This window comes from Thamnophis sirtalis, unplaced genomic scaffold (genome assembly GCF_051295495.1).
Source record: "Thamnophis sirtalis isolate CommonGarterSnake01/CBP01778 unplaced genomic scaffold, rThaSir2_p1.2 scaffold_14, whole genome shotgun sequence".
Taxonomy (NCBI): Eukaryota; Metazoa; Chordata; class Lepidosauria; order Squamata; family Natricidae; genus Thamnophis; species Thamnophis sirtalis.
The window spans coordinates 26,206,722-26,221,875 of record NW_028261394.1 but is presented as its reverse complement, the minus strand read 5'-3'; the positions used below and the strand labels follow the sequence as shown (position 1 = coordinate 26,221,875).

Here is a 15,154-nt window from a genome sequence, read left to right as displayed (position 1 = left end):
AGAACATTTACTTCCTTCTCCCCCCCTCCCTCCGTGGTTCTTAAGTGAAACACTGCAATCATTAAGTGAACCCTGCAGTCATTAAGCGAATCCAGCTTCCCCTATTGGCTGCACATTGGAAGCCAGCTGGGATGGTCACAATTGGTGATCCTAGGATCTCGGGACCTTATAATTGTAAACACCTGCCGATGGCCAATCCCCCAAGTTTTGATTGTGTGACTGGCAGTGTTGTGATGTGTGTGAACCAATTGTAACTTGGATCAATTACTAAGTGAATGGTTGTAAGTGGAGGACTGCCTTGTATAACTCAACCCCCATCACCAGAAGAGCCACGGCGGCGCAGTGGTTAGAGTGCAGTACTGCAGGCTACTTCAGCTGGCTGCCTGCAATTTGGCAGTTCAAATCCCACCAGGCTCAAGGTTGGCTCAGACTTCCGTCCTTAAGAGGTGGATAAAATGAGGACTCAGATTGTTGGAGGCAAGAGAAAGCACAGTAAAGCAGTATATAAGTCTAAGTGCTATTGCTGTATAAATCTAAGTGCTATTCCTTCCTTCCTTCCTTCCTTCCTTCCTTCCTTCCTTCCTTCCTTCCTTCCTTCCTTCCTTCCTTCCTTCCTTCCTTCCTTCCTTCTTGTTAGAATGCAGTATTGCAGGCTAACTCTGCCCCTACCAGGAGTTCAATTCTCACTAGCTCAAGAGGTTGACTCAGCCTTCCATTCTTCTGAGGTCGGTCAAATTAGGACCCATATTATTGGGGGCAAATAGGCTGACTCTGGACTTAGACAGTGCTGTAAAAGCACCATGAAGCGGTATATAAGTCTGAGTGCTGTTGCTATTGCCTAGCGAATCGTATCTGCTGTAAGCCGCCTGAGGCTTCCACCTACAGCCACCTGTCTCTCACCCAGCCTTCTCTTCCAGGTGTGGTCCCTGGCCACGGTGGCGACCGATCTCTGCCTGGATCCCAACCCCGACCCAGACTTGGAGACCCCCTGGGCCCAGCACCCTTTCGGCCGGCAGCTCCTGGAGTCTCTGTAAGGAGGCAGTGGGAAGGGAAACATTGGAGGGCGACCCAGCGGCTGCCCTGCCCGCTTGTTGGGGAGAGATCTGCAGGATGTTGGCTTCTTGGGTCACTTCCTAGGAAGTTGAGTGGGCCCTTGCACTGAGAAAGAAAAAAGGGGGATCCGTTCTGCTCTGGCATTCCAAGATTGTATAACTGTAACCATATTAACCTACAGTATTTTTCCGAGTATAAGATGCACCAAGGTTTTGAAGAGGCAAATTAAAAAAAAGTTTTGCACTCTGCAAACCTCCCCAAAATGGCCCATTTTTCACAAAAACTGGCCCGTTTTTGTCCCCAAAAGGCATGAATAGCATTTAGGGGGCTTACAGGGTGTTTGGGGGGGGGCAGGGGGCCATAAATGAGCATAAACAACCTGTTTTTAGCAAAAATGGACCCATTTTTTGTAAAAAAAGAAAAGAAAAAAGGCATGGATAGCCTTTAGGAGGCTTATAGAGTGCTCCTGGGGGCTGGGAGGGAGTAAAATTAAGCAATAAATGGCCTGTTTTCCACTCATTTTTGCCCTCCCCAGCTCCCAGGAGCTCTCTGAAAGCCTCCTAAAGGCAATGCATGGCCATTTTGCTGAAGCAGGGCTTTGAGGGGCTAAAATGCTGTATTGAGTGTATAAAATGCACCCAGATTTTCACTCTCTTTTTTGAGGGAAAAAGGTGCGTCTTATACTCTGAAAAATACGGTACTCGGAAATGCCAAGCTGCATCCTTTTATTAATACGAAACACGATTGGAATTCTTTACAACGGGGAGGTTTCCAAACTCTTTCAGACTGTGAATTAATACAGGCAGTCTTGACTTGCAACAGTTCATTTAGTGACCGTTCAAAGTTGCAATGGGACTGAAGAAAGTGACTTATGACCGTTTTTTACGCTTAAAACCGCCGCAGCATCCCCATGGTCACATGATCAAACTTCACAGGCTTGGCAACTGACTCGTATTTATGACGGTTGCAGTGTCCCAGGGTCACATGGGGTCCCTTTTGCGATCTTCTGACAAGTGAAGCCAATGGGGAAGCCGGATTCACTTAACAACCGTGTCATAACTTAGCAACTGCGGTCATTCACTTAACAACTGTGGCAAGAAAGATCATAAAATGGGGCAAAGCTCACTTAACAAATGTCTCGTTTAACAACAGAAATATTGGGATCAATTGCTGACATAAATCGAGGACTGCCTATTGCATTTGCATATTGTATATGTATGTCCTAGATTAAGAAGCAGACTTCACGATAGAAGATCGGCTGCACTGAAGTGAACTTTGTTTTAGTCTCTCACACAACCCCTGAAGCCATGATGGCAAACCTATCGCACACGTGCCCCTCTCTGCAGACACAGGAGCCGTCACCCAGCTCAGTGCCACCGCACATGGGCACGCTCCTCCTGCCGACCAGCTAGTTTTCGGGTCCCTGCCATGCATACGTGGGACACCCCCCCCCCCCTGCACCCTGTTTTTTGGTCCCAGGAGGCTTTAGGGAGGCCGGCTTGGCCCAAAATGGGTTGTGGAGGGTCGGGCATGCATGCACAGGGGTGTAGGGGGCACACAGGAGATGTTGCGCGCACATTGCATTATGTGTGGGGGCACTCACATGCTCGCTGTCACAAGCGTGTCAGCGCTTTCAGCACAAGAGGAGAAAAATGGTTGGGCATCACTGCCCTAAAGACATGTCTCCTGGCCCACCTGCCACCCTCCATAACACGCAATTTCATCTAAACTCCCCTTTAGAGCCTCTGGACAAGCAGCCACAAGGGGTTCTGCTGGGCATTTTCCTTCATGTTTTGATCTGTCCTCTTCCCAGGCTCTTTAACCCCACCTGTTGCACCTCAGGTGTACCTTGCCGTACTTAGGAAATACTGAACTTTGGTCCATTTTGTGGATAAAAATATAGAACAAAGCTGCTGTTAGGCATAGAAGTTCAGCTTCTTGGAACTCTTCGTGTTCCAAGCTTTAAAAATGGCTGGAAATTTTGCAAGTGCAGTGAGGGATAATAATGGACATGAATTCTGATTAATAAGAGGAAAAGACAGTTTCCTTTTTTCCCCACAATATTGTACACTTCAGCCAAGGCTTAGATTCACTGAGAAGTGTGGTAGTAGAAGCAATTACTAATGTTATGTTTACATGTTTTTGTCTGTATTACAGAAATCTCTCAGAGTAGCCCCACAGCGAGATGGGCGGCCAATAAATGAGATGGATGGACGGATGATAGATAGATAGATAGATGGGTGGATGGATGGATGGATGGATGGATGGATGGATGGATGGATGGATGGAAGATGGATGGATGGATGGACGGACAGACACAGTAAATGGATGGATGGATGGATGGATGGATGGATGGATGGATGGATGGATGATAGATAGATAGATAGATAGATAGATAGATAGATAGATAGATAGATAGATAGATAGATAGATAGATAGATAGATAGATAGATAGGATAGGATAGGATAGGATAGGATAGGATAGGATAGGATAGGATAGGATAGGATAGATACCATAGATGGATGGATAGATACCATAAATGGATGGATAGATGGATAGACAGACAGACAGATACAGTGGATGGATGGATGGATGGATGGATGGATGGATGGATGGATGGATGGATGGATGGATGATTGATAGATAGATTGATAGATTGATAGATAGTTAGATAGATAGATAGATAGATAGATAGATAGATAGATACCATAGATGAATGGATGGATGATAGACAGACACAGTAGATGGATGGATGGATGATAGATGATGGATGGATGGATAGGAAGACAGACGGATGGGTGGGTGGGTGGGTGGTAGGTAGATATCAAGCCTTCCTCTTCTAGGGAGTGACCAAGTTAGATCCATCTTCCTTCCTGCCCTAAATATGAGCTGAAAGATAGTAAATTACAGGCAGAAAGTGGTGAGTCCAGGCAATATTCTCCACTGTTACATTTAGCGGTTGCGTTTGCTTTTGTCATCAGCAGATAGAAAACCCAGCCTCTTTGTTCCAAATTGTAACCTGTAACTCAAAGCTATTTCTTTCTTCTTCTTTCCCTCTGCAGGTTGGCACACTATTGCCAGCTCCACGATGTGCAAACCTTGGCTATGCTGTGCAGCGTCTTTGAGACCCAATCCAGACCACAGGGAATCCCAAACCCCACAGGTCTGGCTCCTCAACACCCTTCCAGCCACAGTCGATACGTACGAGCTGATTTGCCTTCTTTCTCTTTTTCCTCCCAGCCCAGGGGTTGCCCCTTGGGGAGAGATTCTGATGTGATTCCCTCTTGTTTTACCCCCAACAGCCCAGCTTTACCTCCTCTGGCTCTTGTTCCAGCATGTCAGATCCTGGACTGAGCACCAGCAGCTGGAACCAGCATGTCAGATCCTGGACTGAGCACCAGCAGCTGGAACACAGGTAGGCACACCTCTGCCACCTGGGCAGTCATCCTGGAGGGTTTCGCCTTCCTGATTTTTGGCATCACAAAGATTCACCACCTTTGGGGGTGCTGTAACTGCTTTGAGTACCTCTGTTGTCTCATGACTAGGTTTGGCATTTTTGGAAAGGAGCGATGGCATTCAATTAAAGGCATTCCAGTTTAATTTAGCTAAAGGATTCATTAGTCCCGTTATCCCAAAAGTGCTTTTTCAGGAGGCAACTGGAAAAAAGAAAAGTCCAGTTACCTCCTAAAAATGCATCTTTGGGATAACCATGACCTGGATGACTGAGAATCTCTGCAGACTTTTAGCTGTACAATTTGGGATGAACACTCTTTGATAGTGTGAGAATATGAACAGATTTCCAGAGGGAAAATTGCAGACTACAGGAACCAAGAGCGCCACTCAGGTGACCCTGAGGACACAGAAAAACCTCTCAGTGCTTTAAGGGCCCTCTAAAAGGATGCAAATGACCAGCTATCTCCAAGTCCGCCAGGCTTAAAGTTGCCAAGGTTGGAGACCCCTGCTCTAGAGAAAAGAAGGACTGGGGTGACATGGTAGCAGTGTTCCAATATTTAAGGGGCTTCCACAAAGAAGAGGGGCTCAATCTATTTGCCAAAGCATCAGAGGGCAGGAAAAGAAAGAATGGATGGAAACTAATCAAGGAGAAAAGCAACTTCAAACTAAGGAGAAACTTCCTAACAGTGAGAACAATGAACCAGTGTAACAGCTTGACACCAGAAGTTGTAGGTGTTTCATCACTGGAGGTTTTTAAGAAGAGACTGGACAGCCACTTGTCTGAAATGGTATAGGGTCTTTTGCTTGAGCAGAAGATTGGACTGGAAGACCTCCAAAGTCCCTTCCAGCTCTATTCTGAATTAAATTTGGAACTTGTTAAAGAGAGATCCAACTTGGAACTCAGGAGAAATTTCCTAACCGTAAGACCATTTAATCAGTGGAACAGTTTGCCTCCCAGAATTGTTGGTGCTGGAAGTTTTCAAGAAGAAGTTGGACATTCATTTCTCCAGGATGGTATAATGTCTCTTCCTTGAGCAGGGGGTTGGAGTAGATGACCTCCAAGGTCCGGTCCAGCCCTAGCATTCTATGTTTTATCAGTTTTCATAGAAAGCATGTCCTGCCTTTAAGACTGAGCCCTTTATTTGGATTTCCACAGTCACTAAATGCTAAAAGGGCAAGGTCATGACTTTTGGCCCAGGCGTGTTTGCTGCTGGGCTGGGAGGGAGATTCTCTTGCTGGTACCACCCTCACTACGATCAGCTAATCAGCTTTTGACTTTTGTAGCCAGCAAAGACATGGAACACACGCTAGGCTGGGCCGAATCTTCGCCTGACGACTTTCGCCTTGGGAACTTGACGTATGCCGATCCCCGGGACCGAGAGAGAGACCAGCATGACAGGAACAAAAGGTGGGTGGGGCCAGTCACAGACCACTTCCTGGCTGGGTGGAGACAAGGGGCCATGATGGAGAGCCCTCCCCCACTCCAATCTCTTTGGGATGTTGTAAAGAGCTGCAGTTTTAAATATGATTTGAGGACTGGAGTGGGCAACTATGGTAACCTTACGACTTATGGATTTCAGCATGGCTGACTCGGGAATTCTGGGAGTTGAAGTCCACAAGTTGCTATAGATACCCATTCCTCCTTTAGGCTGTCTCATGCCTTCAGATGAGTTTTGGGTTTCACGAGGAGCTTGGATGATTTATGGGAACATCTTAAACTACTTAGGAACCAGAGCTTGAGCTTAATTGGTTTATTTGAAGATAGATACTCTAGAAGGAACTGTTCTTGCTTTTCTGATCCTCTTCTCCACATAATTCACATTTAAAATTATCATTACTTTGAGTACTCTTGTGTAGAGGCATTTGCATAAGCAGGAAGATTTTTGGTTGTCCAAGAAAGGGTTGAAGAGTCCATCCATAAAAAACAAACAAAATTAAAGTAAAAAAGATAACACGATAGTTTTAAACCAGGGTAAATTTGCCGCTTGTTTCCTTCTGTCTTCAATTTTATTTTAACTCTTGAGTCTTTTGGGTTTTCTCTTCTCTAATAATAAAGATTTTTCTCACTATTTCGACACACTGTCTCTCCTGTACTGCTTCTGTTTCAGGGGCTTGTCCCAACCTTCTGCAGCCATATTGGCTGCTTCTCTTGTAGCGGGCAAAAAGAGCTTTTCCCTGGATCTGTCAGGGGCTTTGTGATGCCCTTGAGATCAGCAGGACATGCCCTTCTCTATCACCGTTCCTTCAGAATGGTTTAGATCCAAAAAGGATTGTCCAGCAACGGAGATATCGACAGCAATCCTGGAGCCCCAAGATTGCATGTCGTGTCGTAGCGATGTCAAGCCCCGCCTAAACCAAAAGTGATGACTTATGACCGGTCCTCGCACCTAAGACCATCACAACATCCCCTCGGTCATGTGATCAAAATTCAGACCTTTGGCAACTGGCATGCACTTACAGCCGTTCCAGGGTCACATGATCATCGTTTGCAGCTTTCCCAGCCAGCTTCCAACAAGCAAAGTCAATGGGGCATGTTGGATTCACTTAACAACTACGTAATTCACTTAACTGCAGTGATTCACTTAATAACTCTGGCAAGAAAGGTTGTACAATGGGGCAAAACTCACTTAACAAATGTCTTATTTAACAAGAAATTTTGAGCCGAAACTTGGGCATGTAGTGACCATTTTATATTAGAAATATCTTTGTACATTAAACAGACCAATGATGATGTAATGAACAATTGATATACATATGATTTGAAATACTTAACTACTATATGGATTAATAATTAATAATGGAAAACTATTTTTGGAACTCTGGATGATTGGTGGCATTATGTTCAATTGAAAATATGAACATATATTATAAATTATAGATAATTTAAGGAAATAAGGATTGTTACAAATGAAAGAATATTAATGGTAATTTGAACACATAATGCTCAATGACAGCGAAATATTCAGTTATGTTTAATGCAAAACCAGTGATGTCATTCTTAGTCTTAAGAATTGATGCACAAAAACTTGTAACCAAACGACATGCTTGATGAAATGGAGGAAAGTTTTTTTTTCTTGCTTTGTTTTGTATGTGTTGTTTTGTTTAAAAAGAATAAAAATATATTTTTTTTAAAAAGAAATTTTGAGCCCAGTTGTGATCCTGAATTGAGGACTACCTATATAACATTCATTGCAGCAACTGGCAGGTTTTAGAATTTAATAGTTTTTCAAAAGCCCAACTCATAAAGCTCCTAAATAAAAATGCAGGTAGTCCTCAGCTTTCGACCACAATTGGGCCCAACATTTCTGTTGTTAACTGAGACATTTGTTAAGTGAGTTTTGCCCCATTCTACCACCTTTCTTGCCACAGTTGTTAAGTGAATCATTGCAATTGATAAGTCGGTTACCTGGTTGTTAAGCGAATCAGGCTTTCCCATTGACTTTGCTTGTCAGAAGGTCGCAAAAGTGGATCACCTGACCTTGGCACACGGCAACGGTCGTAAGTATGGACCGGTTGCCAAGCATCTGAATTTTGATCCCGTGAACACAGGCGGATGGAGCAAAGGTTGTAACTGTGAAAAAATGGTCATAAGTCACTTTTATTCAACTAACTTTGAATAGTTCAGTAAATGAATTGTTGTAAATCGAGGACTAACTGTATAAGCAAGTCCATAAAAAAGAAAGCTCATAGAATAGAACAGAACAGAATAATGAAATAAGAATGGAAATAGAAAAGAATAGAATAAAATAATGAAATAAGAATGGAAATAGAATAGAATAATGAAATAAGAATGGAAATAGAAAAGAATAGAATAATGAAATAAGAATGGAAATAGAAAAGAATAGAATAGAATAATGAAATAAGAATAGAACAGAACAGAATAGAATAATGAAATAAGAATGGAAATGGAATAGAAAAGAATAGAATAGAATAATGAAATAAGAATGGAAATAGAATAGAATAATGAAATAATAGAAATTAGAATAGAAATAGGATAGAATAATGAAATAAGAATAGAAATAGAATAGAGCAGAACAATAGAATAATGAAATAAGAATGGAAATAGAATATAAAAGAATAGAATAATGAAATAAGAATAGGAATAGAATAATGAAATAAGAATAGAAATAGAATAAAACAATAGAATAATGAAATAAGAATGGAAATGGAATAGCACAGAACAATAGAATAGAATAATGAAATAAGAATGGAAATAGAATAATGAAATAATAGAAATTAGAATAGAAATAGGATAGAATAATGAAATAAGAATAGAAATAGAATAGAGCAGAACAATAGAATAATGAAATAAGAATGGAAATAGAATAGAATTGAAAAGAATAGAATAGAATAATGAAATAAGAATAGAAATAGAATAGAATAATGAAATAAGAATAGGAACAGAACAGAACAGAATAATGAAATAAGAATGAGAATAGAAAAGAATAGAATAGAAATAGAATAGAATAATGAAATAAGAATGGAAATAGAATAGAAAAGAATAGAATAGAAATAGAATAGAATAATGAAATAAGAATAGCAATAGAATAGAATAGAGCTTCTTCACTCGTGCAGCAGGACAGAAACCTGTCAAGGAAAAAACTAGGCAAGGGTAGCCTTAGAAACCCCATCAGGAACCTAAAGGACCATTTCTGGATCTCATCCTCCAGGCTTCTGGATCCTGCCAACACGCAGCAGTTTGACGACTTTAAAAAGTGCTACGGAGAAATCCTGTATCGCTGGGGCCTGCGAGAGAAACGTGCCGAGGTCCTCAAGTTTGTTTCCTGCCCCCCTGAGCCTCATAAAGGAATTGGTGAGTTGAAGCCTCGGGGTCTCCAGTAGGTAGTCTTCTTCTATTAAGTGGTCTTTTTTCTCCTCAAGGGAAAAGAAGGCCCCGGCAGTTCCAATTCAGCGGCCTAGAATACGGCATCCAGTTTTGGTCACCACACTATAAAAAGAGATGTTGAGACTCTAGAAAGAGTGCAGAGAAGAGCAATCAGAATGATGAGGGGACTGGAGGCTAAAACAGACGATGAATGGTTGCTGGAACTGGGCATGGCTAGTCTAGTGAAGAGGAGGACCAGGGGAGACAGGATAGCCGACTTCCAATATTTGAGGGGCTGCCACAGAGAGGAGGGAGATCAAACTATTCTCCAAAGCACCCAAAGGCCAGACAAGGAATAATGGATGGAAACTGATCAAGGGGAGATTCAATCTGGAAATAAGGAGAAATTTCCTAACAGTGAGAACAATTAATCAGTGGGACATCTTTGGAAGTCGTGGAAGCTTCATCCCTGGAGGCTTTCAAGAAGAGACTGGACTCTGTCAGAAATGGTGCAGGGTCCCCTGCTTGGGTGGGAGGTTGGACTAGATGACCTACAAGGTCCCTTCCAACTCTGTTAATCTGTTAAAACTGCCATTGGGAGTCCACCTTGACCCTCTTCCTGCAATACCAAAGACTCCAAGTTTCTTTGTCTCATTGCTCCCTGGAAAAAACCACCCTTCCTCTTGTGACTACATTCTACCTGAGAGAGGGCCCTCTTCTAGGTTCAGATGCAGGAAAGGGCAGGCCAGAAGTGGGCTCAGGTGCAGCTGTTTTGCATTGAGGCTCTGAGAGGGGTTTTTCCTTCTGACTCTGAACTGTCTGCCATGAAACCAGGAAGGCTCTGGAGGTCTCTCCCTCTCTCCCCCCCCTCCCCATTTCATTACTCTGAAAACTTTCTGATGGCAGCATCCGTTTGGTGCTCAATTCCTGGCAGGATGCCAGAATTCAGATTGTCCGACACGGAGGCATCTCTACTTGCCGGCCTTGTGCAACGGCATCAGAACCAGCCACTGTGAAGTTGTGCCATGGGCACAACTTTTCCTTTCCTCTGGAGATATTTCTTAGAATTTTTTTTTCTCTAGCTCCAAATATATTTGGGGCTTTGAAGTCTGGCCTTCGTTCGGTCGAAACGAAGAGCCAGCAGGATCCTGTGTGCGGCTGCATGGGGCCTTTTAACCAGGTTTTATTGAATAAACCCTATTGGCCTGACCCGCATAATGCTTGGCCACAGAGCAACAGGGGCAGAAAGAGAAGCAAGGGCTAGAGTAGGAACTCCGCAGCAGCACTGGGGATTCGTCGGAAACAAGTAATTAATCCATCTGTAAGGATTACCTATCCTAACTTAAGAAAGTGAGGACGCTTGAAGCTGAGTATTTCAAAAGGAAGCTTTTATTAACTAAAAGGGAAATAATTCAGTTCAAAGCAACATCTGAATCCCCTTAGGCAACACAAGTGGAATTAAAGCTGTAGAGACCACTCCCATTAGTCAGAGTGCAGATTTTAGCCAATACACAAGTGTGAAAATGTTTCCTTTACCAGCTGCCCTGAGAGCCAAATAAACCTACATTCCCATGGCTATCTTCCGTTAGACATTAAAGTGAAACATCTCACATGGCCATCATAAACATTCCCCCCCAAAGGTGATGGGATCTCGAGGCGCTTCGGGGCCAGGAAACCAGTTGTAAAATATCAGTTGTCACAGGCACTGGTAATAAATCGACTCCAAGGGCCCCCCTCCTCCCAATTGAATGGCAGTATCACTTTTAGGGATCTGACACCATCATAGCTATTTTACACAATTCATGCTTCAAATCCTCTTGCACTGTCACTCTCTTGCACTTTAGCATCTAATGGCTACGGGGCTCCACAGTTTAAGGATTAGTATTCTATTATAGCTAGGCCATGCTGTGTTTTGTTCATGTGCAACTGACAGATCGCATGCCAAATTGTGATTTTAATATAGATTTTATTCATTGTTTATTATTTCATTCTAGATTTTTTTTAACTGGATATTCCTTGAGTGTTTTTTACTTGCTCGGGTCTTTGACTGCAATAAACACTGACTTGACTTGAACCCCAACTCCAGTATTTCCTGTTGTTGGAGAGCATCTGGCCTGGGGAGATGCTTCCTTTTTGTCGGGGGGTGGGGAGGAGCCGAGGATTGGTGGATTCAGCTAGGCCAAAAAGGTGTCCTGAGAGCCCATTCTTCAAAGGGGAAGCGGGCACTGAGCTCCAGGGGTGCATCAAGCAACCTCTGGCCTTGCTGAAAGTGGAAGAAAAAGCAAGCAGTTTCCTTCTTCAGATGTTGGAATGTGTGAACTGTTTCTCTACATGCTGAACCTCTCTCTCCAAAGCCCAGTCCAGCCCTTTGTCAAGATCAGGGAAATTTTGCTGCCCCATAGCTAGTGTAGGAATTAAGAACTGTCTCCTTTAAGAAACTACCTCCTGGGAAATGTAGGCAGAGACTGCCTTATGGGAAATGTAGTTCCATGACATGTGATCACATCTGTGACTTTATAGCCGGTCAGTTTAAATGCCTTTGTGAACCAGAATAGTAGTGTTTGTATCTCCACTCAACATGGGAGTGAAATCATCATCTTTTTACACCACATGTTGGGACAGATTATGGAAAGTCAGAAGTATCTTAATATTGAACTTTAAGTTTTGCTACCAAGAATGCCTGATAATAAACTTGATCTGAATGAGATTCCTAAGCATGGAGTTAACTGTATGCCCCGAGCAAGCCTACAACACTCGAGGCAGAACAGAAATGGTGGTGTCAAATCACTGAAGCCTCACCGAGTGACCCTTTCCACAAGCCTTAAACCCACAGGGACCCCCATCCCCAACTGTGGAAATCAGAGAAGCTCCGTAGAGGATGGCTTGTTTGTTCAGTCTTGCCTAACTGTTTTTTCAACAAAGTACTCCCTGTTTTGTTGGCTTGTCGCCAGGGAAATTAGGAGTTCTGAGCAGTTCAAATGAGTATTAAGATTTATTGGAAGCTTAAGCTGTCTGCAAGAACCTGAACTATTAACATGAGTGGCAGATAAGAGAGGCATTCGAGGTAGGCTGGACATAGATCTCTTGCAAGCTGATGTGTTTGACCCGTCCCTCAGGCTCAGCCTGATAACCTTTAACACTTCTACCTGTAAGGCTGAGTTTGGGGAGAAAGATCCTGGCTCATTTAGCTTCATGTACCAGACGTGGTTGTATTGCTGGAAGGGGTATCTGTTGTTGAGGGGAGTATGCACACAGTCAGAATGGAACAACTCGCCCCGGCCAATTTGCCACAGGACAACTCACTATGGCTAATTCCCCATGGGACAACATGCCGCGGAACAATTCAATTCAGTTTCATTATTTAGAATAATTAGAAATTATTTTAAGTTTCGTTATTCACATTTCATTTTGTCCCCCTTTGCCATCTTTTCTTTAATATTCCACCATTTCTTCGACATTAATGTTACTCTTGTTCTGCAGCAGATTGAATTGGCCATGGCAAGTTGTCCTGTGGTGAATTGTAAGTTGTCCCGCAGCAAGCTGTCTGTGGCAAGTTGTACTAGACCCTGCAGAGTTTCTGGGTGTGAGTTGGGCAGCAATGTACAGATTAACAGACTGGAAGGGACCTTGTAGGTCATCTAGTCCAACCCCCTGCCGAAGCAGGAGACCCTACACCATGTCTGACAGATGGCAGTGCTGTCTCTTCTTGAAAGCCTCCAGTGATGAAGCTCCCACAACTTCTGAAGGCAACTGTTGTTCCACTGGTTGATTGTTCTCACTGTTAGGAAATTCATCCTTATTTCCAGGTTGAATCTCTCCTTGATCAGCTTCCATCCATCTTAGTTGTTCTTCTCTGCACTCTTTCTAGAGCCTCAACATCTTTTTTATAGTGTGGTGACCCAAACTAGATGCAGTATTCTAGGTGTGGTTTTACTAAGGCTTTATAGAGTGGTCTTAGTACCTCCCTTGATCTTGATTGTATCCCTCTGTTAATGCAATTTAGGATTGTGTTGGCTTTTTTGGCTGCCGCCGCACACAGCTAGCTCATACAAATGCTGTTTCAGAAGGAAAAGGAGGGATTGTCAGTGATCGTTTTCACAGCACATTTGTATCGCTTTCCCTTTCTGTGTTTGGGCCTTCCCACCCCCGTACTTATTTTACTTGGGCTTAATTGTGACACCCCCTCCAATTCACACCCCCTCTCTCTTTTGCTTCCCTGGCAGAGTTTGGTGTCTTCTGCAGCTACTGCCGCAGCGAAGTGCGTGGCATTCAGTGTGCCATCTGCAAAGGCTTTGCCTTCCAGTGCGCCATCTGCCACGTGGCTGTGCGGGGCTCTTCCAACTTCTGCCTGACCTGCGGCCACGGAGGGCACACCAGCCACATGATGGAGTGGTTCCGCACCCAGGAAGTCTGTCCCACGGGCTGCGGCTGCCACTGCTTGCTGGAGAGCACTTTCTGACTGGCCGTCTTCAGCAGCTGACTTGGATCACTCCCAGGGACCTTCCCAAGAAAAGTCCCAGATGGCTTCTGACACGGATGGCCACTCTGGACAGAAGTGAGGTGCGGTGGCTGGTGGTTGCGTAGCTTTTTGAGAATGTTCTGTGCTCACCGAGCGGAAGAGAAGAGAGAACGAAAGCTGAAGAACAACTTGGTAGGATGAAAAGGTCACAACAGAGGGGACCACCCTATCCCCCCCAAAAAACCCCATGTACTTCTGTTCAGTGAATTTGCAACATCAGTTGCTTCTTTGGACGGACCTCTAAGGTATGAGGAGGTCAGAATGAACAAATAATTTTTACCAAGACACAGAAAAAGCCTTCAACCTTTGCTGTGTGGGATGCTTGAATGAATTAGCCTGTCCTTTGGGAAGAAGGGAGTGTCCAACTGCAGCACGGACCCTGGAGAAATTGGAGAGGCTTACCTGTCCTGTGGCCGGTGTTTACTTCCTCCCTCACCTGCCACTGTAAAATTACCCGTTTTTTCCAAAGAGGTTGAGCTGCAGTTGCTTCCCTGGAATTGACTCGTTTGACAAATGTGGGAACAGGTTCTTTTAAAACAAAGAAGGCCTTGGATTCTGAAACAGCAGGGCCAATATTTGGCTTTGGGTTAACGGTTTCAGGACTGAGCCCTCTGTGTTCGTGGTGCTGAAATGCACCTGGACCTGATTGAAACGGTGGGGTGGGGAAGCCAGAAACCATATAAATTGTGGCACCAGCAAGAATCTGGACTGGGCCCTCCCACTTTGGACTAGATCCTTTGGTGCATGGACTTTGGTTTGCTGATCCTCTCTGAAGCATAGAGACCATGTCAGAGTTTCCTTCAAGCCATGAAGCTGAAGAAGTGTATTTTTGTATATTCACTGAAGAATTAAGAAAGTTTTATGAAAAAAAAAACTCACATTCTGCAGCCTTTGAAATTATTGGAAAATTTGGGGGAAGATTTAAGCCCCTCCCTCAACATGACTCCAAAATTAGCTGCCTTTTGTTGCAAGTATTTATTTAATTTATTTATGATCTTTATCATTGCTGCTCCTTTCAGCAAACTGGTCCACAGGGCTCTTTCTGCATAGTGAGAGAGACAGAAAGAGGTGAGAGAGGTGGCTTATTCTGACCAACAGGTGGCAGCAATGCCTGGAGTTGTGGACTGGCAGTAAACTTTGCACAGTGTCAACAGATGCACACCTGTGTGGACACACAGAGATTTCCTGCAGTAAGGAGTGAGACTGATTTGAAATAAAGCCTGGCTCCAGGGGCCCATCAAATAAATGGTGCCTTGCATAGAATTTTGTAGGATGTCCAGGAGTTGGGCCTCTCCTTGCTCCC

The 15,154-nt window shown here is 43.9% G+C and overlaps 1 protein-coding gene across 1 annotated transcript in view; it reads left to right on the top strand.

The window, feature by feature from the left end:
* The window catches only part of WDR59 (WD repeat domain 59), a 72,253-nt gene extending 58,161 nt beyond the window's left edge, over positions 1 to 14,092 (top strand). The window contains exons 22-27 of the mRNA XM_087729393.1: positions 918 to 1,030; positions 4,117 to 4,255; positions 4,357 to 4,431; positions 5,776 to 5,915; positions 9,178 to 9,320; positions 13,556 to 14,092. Of these exons, the coding sequence (XP_087585519.1) occupies positions 918 to 1,030; positions 4,117 to 4,255; positions 4,357 to 4,431; positions 5,776 to 5,915; positions 9,178 to 9,320; positions 13,556 to 13,791 (846 nt within the window). The 3' untranslated portion in view covers positions 13,792 to 14,092. The remainder of the gene's footprint in view (positions 1 to 917; positions 1,031 to 4,116; positions 4,256 to 4,356; positions 4,432 to 5,775; positions 5,916 to 9,177; positions 9,321 to 13,555) is intronic.
* Positions 14,093 to 15,154: the final 1,062 nt, after the last annotated feature.